General features: G+C 44.3%; 1 protein-coding gene across 2 annotated transcripts in view; it reads right to left on the bottom strand.

Annotated features, from left to right (window-relative positions):
• TMEM132C (transmembrane protein 132C) overlaps nt 1-16,129 on the bottom strand; it is a 452,086-nt gene that overhangs the window by 24,784 nt on the left and 411,173 nt on the right. For both annotated transcript variants that reach the window (XM_055237228.2, XM_055237229.2), the window contains exon 5: nt 14,781-14,924. In XM_055237228.2, coding sequence (XP_055093203.1) covers nt 14,781-14,924 — 144 coding nt within the window. The remainder of the gene's footprint in view (nt 1-14,780; nt 14,925-16,129) is intronic.

Genomic DNA, 16,129 nt, shown 5'->3' with positions numbered 1-16,129 from the left:
CCTGGCAGACGGGACTCTGTAGAGGGCCGGGCAGACAGAACATATTAGCCCCAGAAGGGTGTTTACAAGGGAGTCACAAGAGGAGAGTGGGGAGAGGCTTCCAGGATGACAGCCTTAATCAGATCTGACCGCACCACGCGTGCAGTTTCTCTCCCGCAGCTCCTGCCCCAGATCACCCTCTGCACCATCTGTCTTCTTTCTCCTTAATAAGGCACTCGAGATCCTAAAGCCCTAAAACCCAGAGGCGGATGCACAGGGAGGAGACCATGTGAAGATGCAGGCAGAGAATGCGGTGATGCGTCTACAAACCAAGGAAGGAGTGCCCTGTTCCAGACGCTGGAAGAAGGTGTCCGCCAGCAGCCGTTGCCTGGGATTGTTCCCTGGAGGCCTCGGAGGAGGGGTGGCCCTGTCCACACCTTGACTCCAGACTTCTGGCCTCCAGAGCTGTGAGAACGTCAATATCTGTTGTTTAAGTCATCAGTTTGTGGCACTGTGTTGTGGCAGCTCTGGAGAATGGTGACAGAGTGTACGCACACCACTCCCACCTGGCGCGGGCGATGCTCTGGTTCAATAGCGTTACATGTCTGATATTTTCTTCTTGCATCCGTTTTCTGATTTGGAGTCATTCTTCTGCAGCTTCCTACACACAGAGAGTGTTAACGGCCACGCCAGCGGTGCTGAGGCCTCTCACAGTCAATACAGGACCAACGCCTTCCTAGGAGAACCAACGGGCAGGACCTTGCTGGAAGACGCGCAGAGAGTACCCGGTTCTCCCATTCCTCTCCGCCCTTGGCTAGATTGGGAACCACTGCTTGGATGAATGTCATCAAGGAAAACCCATTCATGGGTGGGGCTGAAATGGGCTATTTCCCTGACCCAGGCCACATTAGAAATGGAGTGGAAGTGCTGGGACAGGGCACAATCAGGTGACAAAGAATAAGGGGGTGGAGGAGAGGAGCCCCCACTGTCATCCCATGGAGCTCCCTGTGGCCACAGCCCTAGTTTCTTTGGGGATCTTCCCTTGCCCCACTCCAGTGCAGAGGTTTGGCTGAAGCTCCGCCTCCAGCCAGAAGAGTGAAATCATGTGACAATGGCCTAAGCCAATCAGAGCTTCTCATTCCTAGCCACAGCGATTGGCTCAGGGGTTAGCACAGGACCTAAGCGGGAGCAATCAGAGGAGACCTCAGGATTTTGATTCAAGCCAGGCCAGGCAAAAGGTACCTGCTCTTTTCTGCTAGATTTCTACCTGTAAAGGTACCATCTGGGCCAGGCACGGTGGCTCACACCTGTAATCCCAGCACTTTGGGAGGCCAAGGTGGGTGGATCACTTGAGGTCAGGAGTTCGAGACCAGCCTGGCTAACATGGTGAAACCCTGTCTCTATTAAAAATACAAAAAAAAAAAAAAAAAAAAAAAAAAGCTGGGCGTGGTAGCGCTCACCTGTAATCCCAGCTACTCAGGAGGCTGAGGCAGGAGAATCACTTGAACCCGGGAGGTGGAGGTTGCAGTGAGCCAAGATCATGCCACTGCACTCCAGCCTGGGAGATAGGGTGAGACTCTGTCTCAAAAAAAAAAAAAAAAAAAAAAAAGATACAGTCTGGTAGCTGTCTGCAGCCATGGTAGGACAGGACAACTCGTCAGAGACTGTGATCGGCATGGAGAATGCTGAGCCAGGTGATGGAAAGTCGGAAGTAACATAAAAGTACTGATTACTTCATTTGAGCCCCTGGATCCAGCCATCCTGGAAGCCAGGAAATCTCTTACTGTTCAGATATAGGAACCCCTAGATGTTTTCCCCCTTAATTCAGTTTGGGTCTGTTAACCAAAATCATCCTCTCAGATATAAGTGGCAATTTTGTTGGATATCTTCTCCAGCCCAGACCCATTGGTGCCACTCTTTCCACCAGCCTCTCAGCAAGGAAGACAAGAGGAGAAACAGAAAAAAATGTATAAAAATGAAAAACAGTACGGGCGTGGTGGCTCACACCTGTAATCCCAGCACTTCGGGAGGCCAAGGCAGGCAGATCACTTGAGGTCGGGAGTGTGAGACCAGCCTGGTCAACATGGTGAAACCCATCTCTACTAAAAATGCAAAGAATTAGCTGGGCATGGGATTCTTGCCTGTAATCCCAGCTACTCAGGAGGCTGAGGCAGGAGAATTGCTTGAACCCGGGAGGCGGATGTTGCAGTGAGCCAAGATTGTGCCACTGCACTCCAGTCTGGGTGACAGAGCAAGATTCTGTCTCAAAAAAAAAAAAAAAAAAAAAAAAGAAAAACATAAAAACGTTGTCATTAGGCTCACAAAGCCTGGTCATGATTAATCCTCTAAGAGGAAGCTGAGTATTGTAAGAAGACAATTCAAAGTACACTGAGAGCAAGCAGCCTGGCTGAGTTTCAACTCAGATACATACACATTTGCTATTTAATACTTTTTGCTGCTATTTAATATTTTTCTCTTATCCTATTTTCTGCAACCATTTAAAAAATATTTCCAGGGGACCCTGCCCATATCCCCATGGCCAGTCTATATGTTGAGGTCTTGGCCTCAGCCGCACAGTTAAGTGGTGTCCATCACACTCCTGTGGCGACAGGATTGGTCCAGGGATGGTCACATGGCTCAGCCTGGCTCAATGACAGAAAGCCCCAGGGTTTCTGATTGAGTGACGGCAGTGTCTCATTTCCGCTGGACTTGAACCTGGGGAGGTGTGGATCTGGAGCCTCCAGGGGACTCCGTCTGGGGCTGCGAAGGCATCTACACGGTTGAAGGCAGAGCTGAGAGGTACAGAGAAATTGATTTGTGAATCCACCTGTGCCTGAAGCCAACACTGCCCTAGACCTTTTATTGAAAAGACAGTTTCTTCCTTTACTTGTTAAGCCAATTTGAGGGTCTGAACTGTTCAACTACTGTACACTCCTTGATAAAGATACGATGGGTTGGCGTAACATGCTGTTGAGACCAAACCCTGGTTCTCAAATTCATTTTAGCAGAGGGGTCAAAGTGGGACAGAAATGATAGGATCTGGCAGGAGAAAAAACAAGCACAGAAGAACTGATTTCCAGAGCTACATCTTCCCCGAGGCAAACCAGATATCCGGATCTCAATCTGGACTGTATCCCGTGCTTCATGAACCTGACCAGAAACTTTTCATCAATGCAGAGACCAGCTGCAAGGTCCCTGGGACTTAAAAACTTCCCTTTCCATTTAAGCACACCCACATGGAGCCCTATTTGGCTTAAGTAAAATCTGACTCATCAATAAATGGTCTCATGTTCCGTAAAAGTCTTTTATTAGAACAGGATATTATTTGTAGCTTAAATCAGAGGGTCGGAACAACCTGATCTTTTTTGGCCAGTTCTAGGCCAAGAAAGGTTGATCCATCAACCTCTCCTAGGAACGAATGTGTGGCACAGCTCCTACCAGTCAAAGGTTTTGATTCTGTGCTTCCCATAGAACTTTCTGTGATGATGGAAACGTCCTATATGTGTGCTGTCCAGTGTGGTAGACACCAGCCACACATGACTAATGAGCACCTGAGATGTGGCTAGAGTGACTGAGGAGCTGACATTTTCATTTTATTCCATTCTAACTAATTTAAATAGCCACACAGGGTTGGTAGCTGCCATACTGGGCAGCACAGCTATAGGTAAATCTTAATATCAGTCTATGATGACAGCATATTCCCACACTTGCCTGAGCCTGCTGGGAATCTGAGGCCATATGGGCTTGGTGATCAGGCAGACTTGAGTTTGAATCCTGGCTCTGCTACTAATCAGCTGTGCGGCTTTGGGCCAGTCACTCAGCTTCTCTGGGCCTGAATTTCCTCATTTGTAAAATAGGACTTAGAGTCGTACCTGCCTCATACTTTGTAGAGTGATCTACTTAAACGCCAAACCAGAATGCCCTGCAGTGTCATATTGCTCTGAGAGTAAAACAAAATTCTGAACACAGACTCCAAGGCCTTGGACAGCCTGGCCCTGCCTATTTCATCTATCTTAATATTTTCTCTTCCTCTTCTTCCTCTTCATCCTCCTTCATCCTGGCTGTTCTTTTGTTCCTTGGACATGCAAAGCCTGTTCATACCCCGGGGCCTTTGCACTTGCTGTTCTGTCTGCTTCGACAGCTCTTTTCCAAGCTCTTGGCATTTAGATCTCAGCTCAAATGCTACCTCCCCAGAGAAGCTTCCACGATGGCTGACCATGAACTAGCGCTGTGAATTCTCTCCTCATCCCATTACCCTCTTGGTTTTCTCCATAGCATCTACAATATTTGAAATGAACTTGCTTTTATGTTTGTTTACATATATACTTTCTATCTCTGCTATTACAGATAAATATGTGAAAGTGGGGTTCTGGCGCAGTTGGTTCATGACTGTATCACCCAGAGCATGGTACGTGCTCAGTAAATATCCGTGAAGAGAATGAGGAAATCATAGCTTTGATGGAAGGATTATGACTGTCAAGACTACAGCTGTAAAACAGTACGTTAGTGGGTATCAGGTCCACAAAGGCCCCAAATGTGCTTGCAGGGCTTTGCCTGGCCACTCGTGCTCCTAGGAGCCACCGTAAGAATGTTCTTAAGGTGCTGCTGCCTTTTGCCACCAAAGCGAGACACACAGAGCCAACCCAAACCCCAAACAAACCTGGATCCCAGCCCACACAACCGGCGCACTGAGGCTGGGCTGCTCTACTTAACCCAGGGGCCCCGAGGGAGAAACCAGTGCTTGCTGTTGTAAGTTACTGAGAGGTCAGGTCGTTTTGTTATGTAGCATTATCACAGCAATAGCTGCCTAATGCAAGTCTAGCCTTCCAGTGATTAAATAAAGACCCAAGCCCACTAGCCAATACAGTGTGGAGAACTTTCTGCTTTGAACAGCTCTCAGCTCTCAGCAGAGCTTAGTGAATATTGCAGCTGCCATGACCCCCGTTACCAGTGCTACGTGATAATTATTGAGCACTTACTATGTGCCAGGCATGTCACATGCCTTTTCTTTTTCAATCTTTGAGTAGCATGTATGCAATATGACTGTTAGGATCTCCATATGTGAGATAAGGACACTGAGGCTCAGAGAGGTTGACTTCCCCAAGATCACTCAGAAGGTAAGTGACAGAAAGACATAACAGGAGTCTGTCTGAGGCCAAAGGCAGTGGCCCTTTCTTCCAGACTAAGTCACCACACCAGGCACTTTCATGGCAATGAGCGTCCTCCCACAGGAGACTGGAGACCCTGTGGTGTCTGCTCGGCCTATGGCAGGACTTCTCAACCTCAGCATGATTGACCTTTGGGGTCAGATAATTCTTTGTTGTGAGGGCTGTCCTGGAATCGCAGGATGTATAACACTGTCCATAACTTCTAACCACTAGATGCCAGTAGCCTCTGCTCCAGGTGTGACAACCAAAAATGTCTCCAGACATTGCTAGATGTTCTCAGGGGGTTCAATCACCTCACAGAGCACCACTGGTCTAGGGCTGCCTGGGTAGGAGGAAGAGCTGACACAAAGGCATCGTCCTGCATGCTTGAGATGGATGACTGCATTCAAACTCACAACAGCCTTCTGGGGTAGTCCTAGGTCTTCCCCCATTTTGCAGATGAAAGAACTGAGGCTTAAAGAAGAATTTGTCAGTGGCAGACTTCAAGCTCTTAAACATGCCTTTTAAACTGCACTTTGAATCCCAGATGGAGGCATGCAGGGGCTAGAGGAGCCCCTCAAGGAAGGGTCCCTTTACAGCAGGGACCCCAAGTCCGCTAAGAGGCCAAGGAAGGGCAATGTCGCCCAGCTTGGCTTGGAGCCCGGGACTTCTAGATTCCAGGAATTTCTTTGTTCTTTTTAATTTTCTTTCATCTAAGAACCAAATGGCTCTTGAGGATAAGAGACCTTCCAGGGTTTCTTCCAAAGCCCCTCAGTCATGACAAGTACAGATAGAAAACTCTCTTCTGCCTGTCCTGCTGCTTAGGGAGGGATGCCACCTGAAAGCAGTAATGCATCCTGTAGATACCCTAAAAACTTAGGGCTGTTGCCAAAGAACTTCACACTCTCAAGGACTCGGAGCCTGCAAAATCAATAGTAGGTTCAGCACAGAGAAAGTTCAGCGCTGACGGGAGCCCGAGCTCAGGGCAACTATCAGACTATTGGCTAAGCAAGTTTGCTCTCCATGTGCCGGAGCTAATGCAGGCACCTTTGGTCACTGGGGAAAAGCCAGGCCTGCTCGTTGCCCAAATGCATTATTTTTAGCTCTGCACTGGGATCCGTTAGCTGGAATTGTGCCCTGGAGGTCAAACAGGCTGCACTGGAAATTCAATAGATGAACTTTCTCTAACGATGCTTTAAATCTCAGCATCCCCACCCTGTCCTGGGCAGTGCCTAGCAACCCATGGCTGCAGGAGTCCTGCGGAAGGCACATGCAGGGCTGAGGACCAGGGTGGGGGCACCCAGGGGGCACAGGGTGGGATATCGTGTGTCAGTGTCATTAGGGTGAGGGGATGTACATAGGGAGCTGTCCAAATAGGAGGTACAGCCAGGTGCAGGCATTAATAATCATTATTTTCCTTGCTAACTGACTCCAGTGTCCCCTCCTTGAGGACCACTCCATCCCCAGTAACTCCTACCCAAGCCCTTCTCCAGCACAGTGTCCTATTCACGGCGCCCAACATCTCCGTAAGAGTCTCATGCATTTTCTTATTATCTGCTTCTCTCCATCGCTAGCATGCTGCTTCCTTGAGGGCAGGGACCGCTTTTGTTCTACTTATTGCTGTGTCCCCAATACCAGAATGGTACCTAGAAAATGGCCGGCACATCTGTGTTTAATAGATTGTCATGTGACCTGTGAAAAACACGGACTGGATATTGCTAAATCTATGACACCACTCTAAGAAAACCACTGCCAGGTAATCTGTACCATGTCATCAACTGCAAGCAAGACACAACTTTATGTCAAAGATGTTTTAAAGCTTGGACCCCATAGATGAGATCCTCTATGATGGACACTTGGGCATTGCAAGTGCTTGTCCATATTGCATGTTTTTCTTCCTATTATTGTTCTTGGGGTTATTGTTGGGCAAGTCATGGCCCTTGGCCCTTCTCTAGGTGCTGCTCCTTCACCTCTTGAATGTGAATCAACAAAGAGGCCGACATCCAGGGTTCTCTCCCATTCAAATGTTATGACTCCTATTAACCTGCACGTCGCAGACCAGACTCCTCGGCCCTTATTGTTCTTTTACACCGCACACTGGCCTGGCTTCAAGTTCCAAGTGCTGCAAGGCAGGGATGTTCATGACGCATTGCAAGGTGAGAGAAGGAATCGGCAGAAATGCATAAGGATACGGCTCTATTTCTGTAAGACATACCAGGACTGCAAAGCCCTTATACATGTGTGTTGAATTGTGTAGACACGTGCATGAGCATGTGTATGTATGTGTATAGATCTGCCAATAAGACAGTTTGTGGTTAACAAGAACAGTATGTATGATATCTTATTATTAAAAAATTATCTGTATATGTGGATATATGTGTGTAAGAAATGATTACCAAAATGTTTACAATGATTCTCTAAGGGTGATGGGAGTAAAGGTAGTTCTTTCTTTCTTAGAGTTTTCTGGAGCAATTATTATTGTAGACAAATTTTATACATTACTTATATAATCAGAAAAAATACCCACTGAAGTATTTCAGGGTGATTAAAAAGCATACAAAAATAAATGAAACAATATATATATGTATATCGTCACTTGTATAGTTATCCTTGCTGGGAACGCAAATTTGAATCTAAATGAAGAAATATCAGGAAATCTTAAATGAGGAATATTTTATTTAAAAAGTTAAAAAAAAAAGGACTGTATTCTCAAGAGTATTCTGTGTGTTAAAAGACAGGGCAACGCTCAGGACCTGCTTCAGCTTAAAGGAGACTAGAGTACGTGACAATTAAATGTGCATGTGAGCCTAGACTGCATCTTGTACTGCAGAAAAATACGCTCTTCCACAAGACACAGTTGGCCAACTGACAGAATTGCAAAACAGAATATGGATTAGATAATGTGTTGTATCAACATTAAATTAACTGAAGTTGATGACTGTGGGTATGTAAAAGAATATTCTTATTCTTAGGAAATATACACTGAAGTAGTTAGAGTTAAAAGGCCTTGATATATGTAACTTACTCTGAAGTGGTTCAGCAACAAATCAATCTATCTATCTATCTATCTATCTATCTATCTATCTATCTATCATCTATCTATCTATCTACCTATCTATCATCTATCTATCTAAATCTACCATCTATCTAATCTGTCACTTATCTATCTAACCTATTACCTATCAGTCAGCTATTAATCACCTATCCTATCTCCCTTCTTCCATCTGTCCACCCATCCATCTATTCACCTATCCACCCATCCATCCATCTATCCATCTACCTGCCTGCCTGTCTATCTGTCTATCTAGAGGATGGGAAGAGAGAGAGAGAGAGACTGAAGCTGTGAAAAAGCAAATGGGTAAATATTGACAACAGTAGAACCTCAGTAAAGGGTATATAGTATACTTTGTCCAGTCATTGCAACCTTTGAGATAAGTATGAAATTCCAAATAAAAAGTAAAATGTTAAGCAAAATTTGAACGTACAGAGACTATATAGCCTAATGGCCGAGAGCTTTTGGCCCTCTACGTAGAATCCCTTCTCTGCCATGTGCAAGTTGCGTGACCTCAGGCAGGTGGCCTCCATTTGCTGAGCCACAGTTTTTTCTACTATAAGACAGAATTAATAATACTGATAATGCAGATGTTATGAGTAGTAAATGAGTTGGTATGCAAAATAAAGTGTGGCATTTTACCTCTTCTGTTTGGCTGTGGGTCCTGAGAGGTTCACTTTCTTCATCTGTTTTTTCCTTACCAAAATCACAGAACCTTAAATGTGGTAGTTGGTTAATAAATGTTGGCTGAATGAAATTGAGGAAAAGAGGAAGAAAGAAAAGGAAGAAGGAAAGAATGAAGGAAAGAAAAAGGGAAAGCTAGAAAGCAAAATCATAAAACCCAAGTCCTCCTGCTGAACCTCAGCCTCGACATTTACACAATGGGTACTGTCCCATCTAACACATTCAAGTGCTTACATGGGCCAAGCAGATAACGGAAGTGGACCAAATATAAGGCAACGGTGACAAATCAGAAGGTGCCGTTGGGAGCTAAGCTATGAGGATGCAAATGCATTAGAATGATACAATGGACTTTGGGGGCTTGGGGGGAATTTTGGAGGCGGAGGGCAGGAGGTGAGGGATAAAAGACTACAAATATGGTACAGTGTATACTGCTTGGGTGATGAGTGCACCAAAAATCTCACAAATCACCATTAAAGAACTTAATCATGTAGCCAAATACCACCTGTACCCCAATCGCTTATGGAAAAATGAAAAAATAAATAAAGGGCACCCCACAGTGTCGCCAGGAGAGCACACTGTAGCTCTACCAGATCTGCTGGATTTTCCCAATAAGCCAGAGGGGAAACCCGCAGATATGACTCGTGAGAATGCAAAATGGTATAGCAACTTTGGAAAAAATTTGGCAGTTTCTCAAACATTAAATGTCAGGTTACCATATGACCAAGCCACTCTACTCCTCTGTATCTACTCAAGAGGATTGAAAATGTGTGTCCACACAAAGGCATGAATGTGGATATGCACTGCAGCAGGATTCATAAATGGATGAAACATTTAAAAAGTGGAAACAAGCCAACCGGGTGAATGGATGAACACAATATGGTATATCCATACAGTGCAGTATTATTCCGCAATAAAAGAAACAAACTACTGCCCCATACTACCATGTACATGAGCTTCAAAAACATAATGCTAAGTGGAAAACGTCGACACAAAAGACCATGTATTGTGTGATGCCATTCACGGGAAATGTGCACAGCAGGCAAATCTATAGAGACAGAAACCAGCTTAGTGACTGCCAGGGGCCGGGGATGGGAATGGGGATTAACTGTGACAAAAATGTTCTAAAATCGGATCGTGGTGATGGTTGCCAAACTTAGCATAATTTACTAAAAATCACTGAATTGTACATTTGAAATGAGTTGCATCCAATTCTTATATTTTTAAGCAACACTGTGCATATCACACAAAATATACTTGTAAGCCTCCAGTCTTAATCCCTGATCTGCCTAATCAGAGGATTACATGAGATGACCAGAGTTGACTCTGAGTTATTAAGCCCTTACTATATGCTGGCTACTAGGTCATGTTCTCTGCTGCATTTATAAACCTGATTAATCCTCATGCTGATCTTTTGAATTAGGAACTATGCTTATCCTCATTTTACTAAGAAGGAGACTGAGTACTGGATGGAACGCTATATGATTCACCCAAGGCTGCATAGCTTGAATGTGGCAAAGCCATGAGGAATTCTTTGGGAGACATTCTCCATGATATGCTTCCATTTCAGCACATTGTACAAACAGGCTATTTTTGTTCTGAAAGGTCTTTTCAAAGGTGTTTTATATAGTGAGCAGTCTCTTGGAAGACAGACAGTGCCTTCTTCTGGAGCAAAGGGCAGACACGCTTAAGGTCCAGTATGATAAAGGCATTGTCTCTTTGGGGAGGTCAGGCAGGCTTCCTGCTTGTCTTAAGTCAGGTTGACCTGCTTTAACAGAATACCGTAAGTCGGGTGGCCTAAACAACACACAATTTGTTTCTCACAGTTCCAAAGACTGGGAAGTCTGTGATCAGGATGCCAGGATGGTTGGGTTCTGCTGAGAGCCCTCCTGGCTTGCAGACTGCTGCCTTCTTGCTGTATCCTCACATAGTAGAGAGACAGCAAGCTCTGGTCTCTTTTCCTCTTCTTATACGAGCGCTACTGCCATCATGGGGCTCCACCCTCATCGAAGCCTAATTACCTCCTAAAGGCCCTATCTCTAATACCATTGCTTTGGGTGTTAAGGGCTTCCACATATGAATTCAGAGTGGGACACAAACATATAGCCCATGATAAAAGATGCACGTTCTCTAAGGCCAGGATTCCTCTCCTGAAACCCAATCCACTACATGTGCAAGTGTCACTGGCCTCTTCTGCATAACCCGGTGGGAACTGAAGCCCAGGCAACTGGTGCAGAAAGATGCTGACACAGTGACTGTCCTTTGTCTCTGACCTCGGGGTCTTGTGTTTTCTGCCAGCATCCACAAAACTGTGACAGTTTGATTTGCCAGTTTACACTAGGGTGCAATCTCAGAGCCTTCAGAATTCTTGACAGAACTCTGAACTGCCTAAATCCAAAACATCATGGGCCTGCTGCAGACTAGGCACGGATTAAATGTCAATTCCCTCCCCCTCTTCTCTCCATCGCATTCTGAGCTATACCCAATTAGCACTGCGAGTATCATTGATCTCATCAGACCCAAGGCCACAGCCAAGCCTGGGTCCTACGGACTGTGCTCAAGTACGCTGAGCCTGCCTGCTCTGATGTCCTCACCCAGCTTCTGCTGACTCAAGATTTCACATTGCTTTGTCAACAGCCAGGGGTATCAACTCTGGATTCATTTCAGGAGGCAATTTTCTGTTTGAATACATTGATTTCCCTAAAGATACTGATTATAATTCCTGGAGATATTAGTAATGGACTCCATGTCGAAATTGTCTTAAGAGTAGCTAAGGATTGCTATGTATACAGCTGGGATAAATTTTGGGTTGTTTTCCCTCTTGGTTTTTGTAGGCTGAAAGATAGGTTCTTTACCTCTTGAAAAGTTATCAGTACTGGAGGTGTCCTATCAACACGTTACATTCATCAAGGGTTCTGGCTTTTAGGGGGCTTGCAAATCAGTGACAATGACCAACAAGGACCTGTGCTGTCCACTGTGGGAGCCACAAGCCACACACAGCTATGAAGCACTGGAAATGGGGCTGGTTTCGATTTCAGTGTGCTGTTAGTATAACACACACACACTGGATTTCAAAGACTTAGTGTAAAAAAAAGTAAAGTATTTCATTATTAATGTTTATATTGATTACATGTAGAAATGGTAGTGTTGTAATATAATGGGTTAGACACGATGCATCACTACAACTAAATTCAACTTTTCTTAAAACTTTTTTTGAATGTGGCTATTAGAAAATTTAAAATTTCATATGTGGCTCAGGCCGGGCGCGGTGGCTCATGCCTGTAATCCCAGTACTTTGGGAGGCCAAGGTGGGTGGATCACTAGGTCAGGAGATCGAGACTACAGTAAAACCCAATCTCTACTAATAATATAAAAAATTAGCCGGGCACGGTGGTGGGCACCTGTAGTCTCAGCTACTTGGGAGGCTGAGGCAGGAGAATGGTGTGAACCTGGGAGGCGGAGCTTGCAGTGAGCCCAGATCGCGCCACTTCCCTCCAGCCTGGGCGACAGAAAGAGACTCTGTCTCAAAAAAAAAAAAAAAAAAATTCGTATGTGGTTCACATTGTGTTTTCATTGGACAGCGTGGTTTAGAACTTCATCCCCCTTTTCCTCTTCCTCCCATGGGCCTTGTTGTCTTTCTGTTAAAGCAGTCTGGATTCAAGGCCACCACCAACCCATATATCACTTTTGGGTAAATTAGGGAAAAAAGCCCTTCCTTGAGATACTATCTCCAACAGTCAGAAGGATCGTCACAGTATACAGATGTTGCTGGAATGTTTACTGCCACCTATTGGAGTGGACTGTCTAGAATGGTGGACTGTTGCTTGTTCTGAGGGTGGGGTTTGCAGAGAAGTATTTTTCCATGTCATTTCTCCATCTCAACAGTTTGTTAACTTCTCTTCTACTCAGACATGGAGTTTTCAACACCAGAGAGAAGGCTGGTTGCTATCTGTCAGACTCTATTTGAGGGAAACAAAAATCACTACCTGCATGTTTTTTTTCATATTTGTTTTTTTCCTGGATGTGTTTCCAGGGATTACAGAAAAATACAGAGAGAGACTAAATGCTTTATTTCTGGCTTGGTAAAGCCCTCACATTGCCTTATCCTTTAAGCAAGCATTGTGTCTAGCATCATGACTAATGATGGGAAACACCAGGAACTGCAGTTCTTCCTCCACAAAACTTAAGACTCTATAGCACACATTACTCTAGGCAAGCCGTTTCTGGGAAGAGCAAAATGCTGGATATTTTAGACTGTCTAAGCCATATAGTTTCTGTCAATTACTCAATTCTCCTGTGGTAGCCCCCAAAGCAGCTACAGGCAAAATGGAAGTGAATTTGAGTGGCTGTGTCCCAGTAAAACTTTATTTACAAAATAGGCAGTGATTAGGTTTGGCCCATGGCTCACGGTGTGCAACCCCTACTCTAGAAGGGTGCTTTTAAACAGTTACCCCATCGGCCAACCCACAGTGCAAATATATTTTGTTTTTTATTTTTTTGCCCATTAAAAAAATTAGAATTTGTTGCTAACCTTGAAAAACAAGGTTGTTGTTGTTGTTTTTAACCAGAAATGTAGATTTTCCGTCCTTTTGGAGACGTAAAATACTGAAATCCCACTATCTCATGACCACAACTGGTTATAGCAATTTCCTTGCTGGGAAAGACAAAGAGCAGAATCTTGGCTGCCCTTCTAGAATAGGCAGAACCAATTTACCACTTCACTTATTGAAGTCACCTGCTTAGCTACAGTAGGCATTCAGGGTTTGACCCATAGTCCAAAGCACCACTGATGGTCTATCAAGGGATGAGTGGGTAAAGAGAATGTGGTATATAAACACAACGGAAGACTGTTCAACCTTAAAAAAATAAAGAAATCCTATTACTTGTTAGAGCATGGACGAACCTACAGGACATCATGTTAAGTGAAGTAAGCAGGGCACAGAAAGACAAACACTGCATGATCTCACATACATGTGGAATCTAGTGAAGTTGAACTGATAGGAGCAGAGAGAGAATGGCAGTTACCAGGGGATGGGTAAGGGGACAGTTGTGCAGATATTGGTCAAAAGATACAAAATATCAGTTAGACAGGAGAAGGAATATGTTCAAGAGATTTTTTGGTACAATATGTTAAATTTAGTTACTAATAATTATACATATATATATATTTCGAGATGGAGTCTCGCTCTGCCACCCAGGCTGGAGTGCAGTGGCACGATCTTGGCTCACTGCAACCTCTGCCTCCTGGGTTCAAGTGATTCTCCTGCCTCAGCCTCCCAAGTAGCTGGGACTACAGGTACACACAACCACGCCCAGCTAATTTTTGTATTTTTTAGTAGAGATGGGGTTTCACCATGTTGGCCAGGCTGGTCTAGAACTCCTGACCTCAGGTGATCCGCCCACCTCAGCCTCCTAAAGTGTAATAATATATTCTTGAAAATTGCTAAGAGAGTAGATTAAGTTCTCATCATACAAAAAAGATAAGTATGTGAGATGTGAAGTTAGGCATATGTTAATTATTAGGTTGGTACAAAAGTAATTGTGGATTCCGCCATTTAAAAGTAATGGCAAGAACCATAATTACTTTTGCACTGGCCTAATAGCTCAATTTAGCCATTCCATAATGTATATGTATTTTAAAATAATATGTTGTGCATTATATAGGTATATGCACACACACAATTTTTAATTGTCAAATAAAGGAAGAAAGACAGGAATGAACCAAAAACCCTAGCCAGGTTGGCATGATGCGAAAACAAAGAGATGGCAGTGGACAGGTTGAGTGGATCAGCTGGAAATGTGTTCCACATAAGTCTCTGTATGGTTGAACCTCATGTATTTCAGTCTAAATGTCCCTAGCAAATGGGATGTCCAGGTGAAGTTCCCACCAGTTCCATCCAGCTGGCTGTGGAATGACTTACTTTGATAACGTCCTCGTCTGTGGACTTGCACTCCACCGACTCTGAGATGTCCATCACGGCACTGTTCTCCTCCACAGACACCACCTTGATAGGCATGGCAACTGTCTTTCCTGTGAGTATGGCAGTGTTCAGAATTTCAGTGTCCTGCCAAAAAGAATCAAACACACCGGGTTAAGGGAGATATTCCATTCTGTTGGGAACTGGACAATTCTAGGGGGAACCTCCCAGGGTAAACACCAGGCTGTCCTTGTTTGTACAAGACACACTGTACCATTTAAAGACTGTACCAGGACTTGGAATAAAGGGCTATTCTTTGAACAATTTACCAAAAATGTTCAACAGTTTACTTTTATTTATGATCATATTCCTAGTTTTCAACAACAATCAAAAAGTATTTATTCTTTTTCTTTATTGCAGAGACCAAGTAGAAGAAATACATCAGTTAGGTTTGGTTGTAAGCAACAGAAACTAACCCTGGGTACCTTGAGCAAGCACAGTATGTTGAATAATGCTTTACTCTCACCCCCTGCAAAAGATATCCATGCTTTAATCTCCGGGATCTGTGACTATATTACCTTACATGGTAAAAGGGACATTGCAACTGTGATTGAATTAGGATCTTAAGATGGAAGAATTATCCTGGATTATCTAGGTGGATCCAGTCATCCTAAAGTCCCTATAAGAGGGAGCCATGAAGGTCAGAGGAAGAGGAGGAGATGTTGCAGTAGAAGCAGAGGTCAGGGTGATATGGCCATGAGCCAAGAAATGTGAACAGTCTCTAGAAGCAAGCTGGAGAAGGCAAGGAACAGATTTTCTCTGAGAGCTTCCAGAAGGAGTGCAGCCCTGCCAACATCTTAACTTTAGCCCCTTAAGACTCACTTCAGACTTCTGTCCTCCAGAACTGTAGGATAATACGTTTGTGTTAATTTGTCATGGCAGCATCAGGAAACTAACACAGATCCTTATGGGCTAGATCCTGGATTGCTCCCAGCAACAAAGGAAGAGCTGAAGAAGGCTTTGCAAAGTCCAGATCACCTTCAAGGATACTAAAAGCAGGAAATAATGGGCAGTGTCTCCCAAATAAGGTGGAATGAATGTCTTCAACCATTACTTTCTTTTTCTTTTTTTTTTTTTTTACTTTATATATAAGGGAAATTTATTGGCTCATGTAACTGAAATGCCTATAGCATGGGATATGATTGTGTCCAGAGGGCCAAACAATGTCTTATATGCTGTCAGTTTTCTTGACATCTTTTTTACCCCTTCATCTCCCCTTCCCCCATCTTCAACCATTTCTATTCTTTTTTTTTTTTGAGATGGGGTCTCACTATGTTGCCCAGGCTGGTCTT

The sequence above is a fragment of the Symphalangus syndactylus genome, chromosome 13 (assembly GCF_028878055.3).
Source record: "Symphalangus syndactylus isolate Jambi chromosome 13, NHGRI_mSymSyn1-v2.1_pri, whole genome shotgun sequence".
NCBI lineage: Eukaryota > Metazoa > Chordata > Mammalia > Primates > Hylobatidae > Symphalangus > Symphalangus syndactylus.
This window is presented reverse-complemented; position numbering and strand designations above follow the sequence as displayed.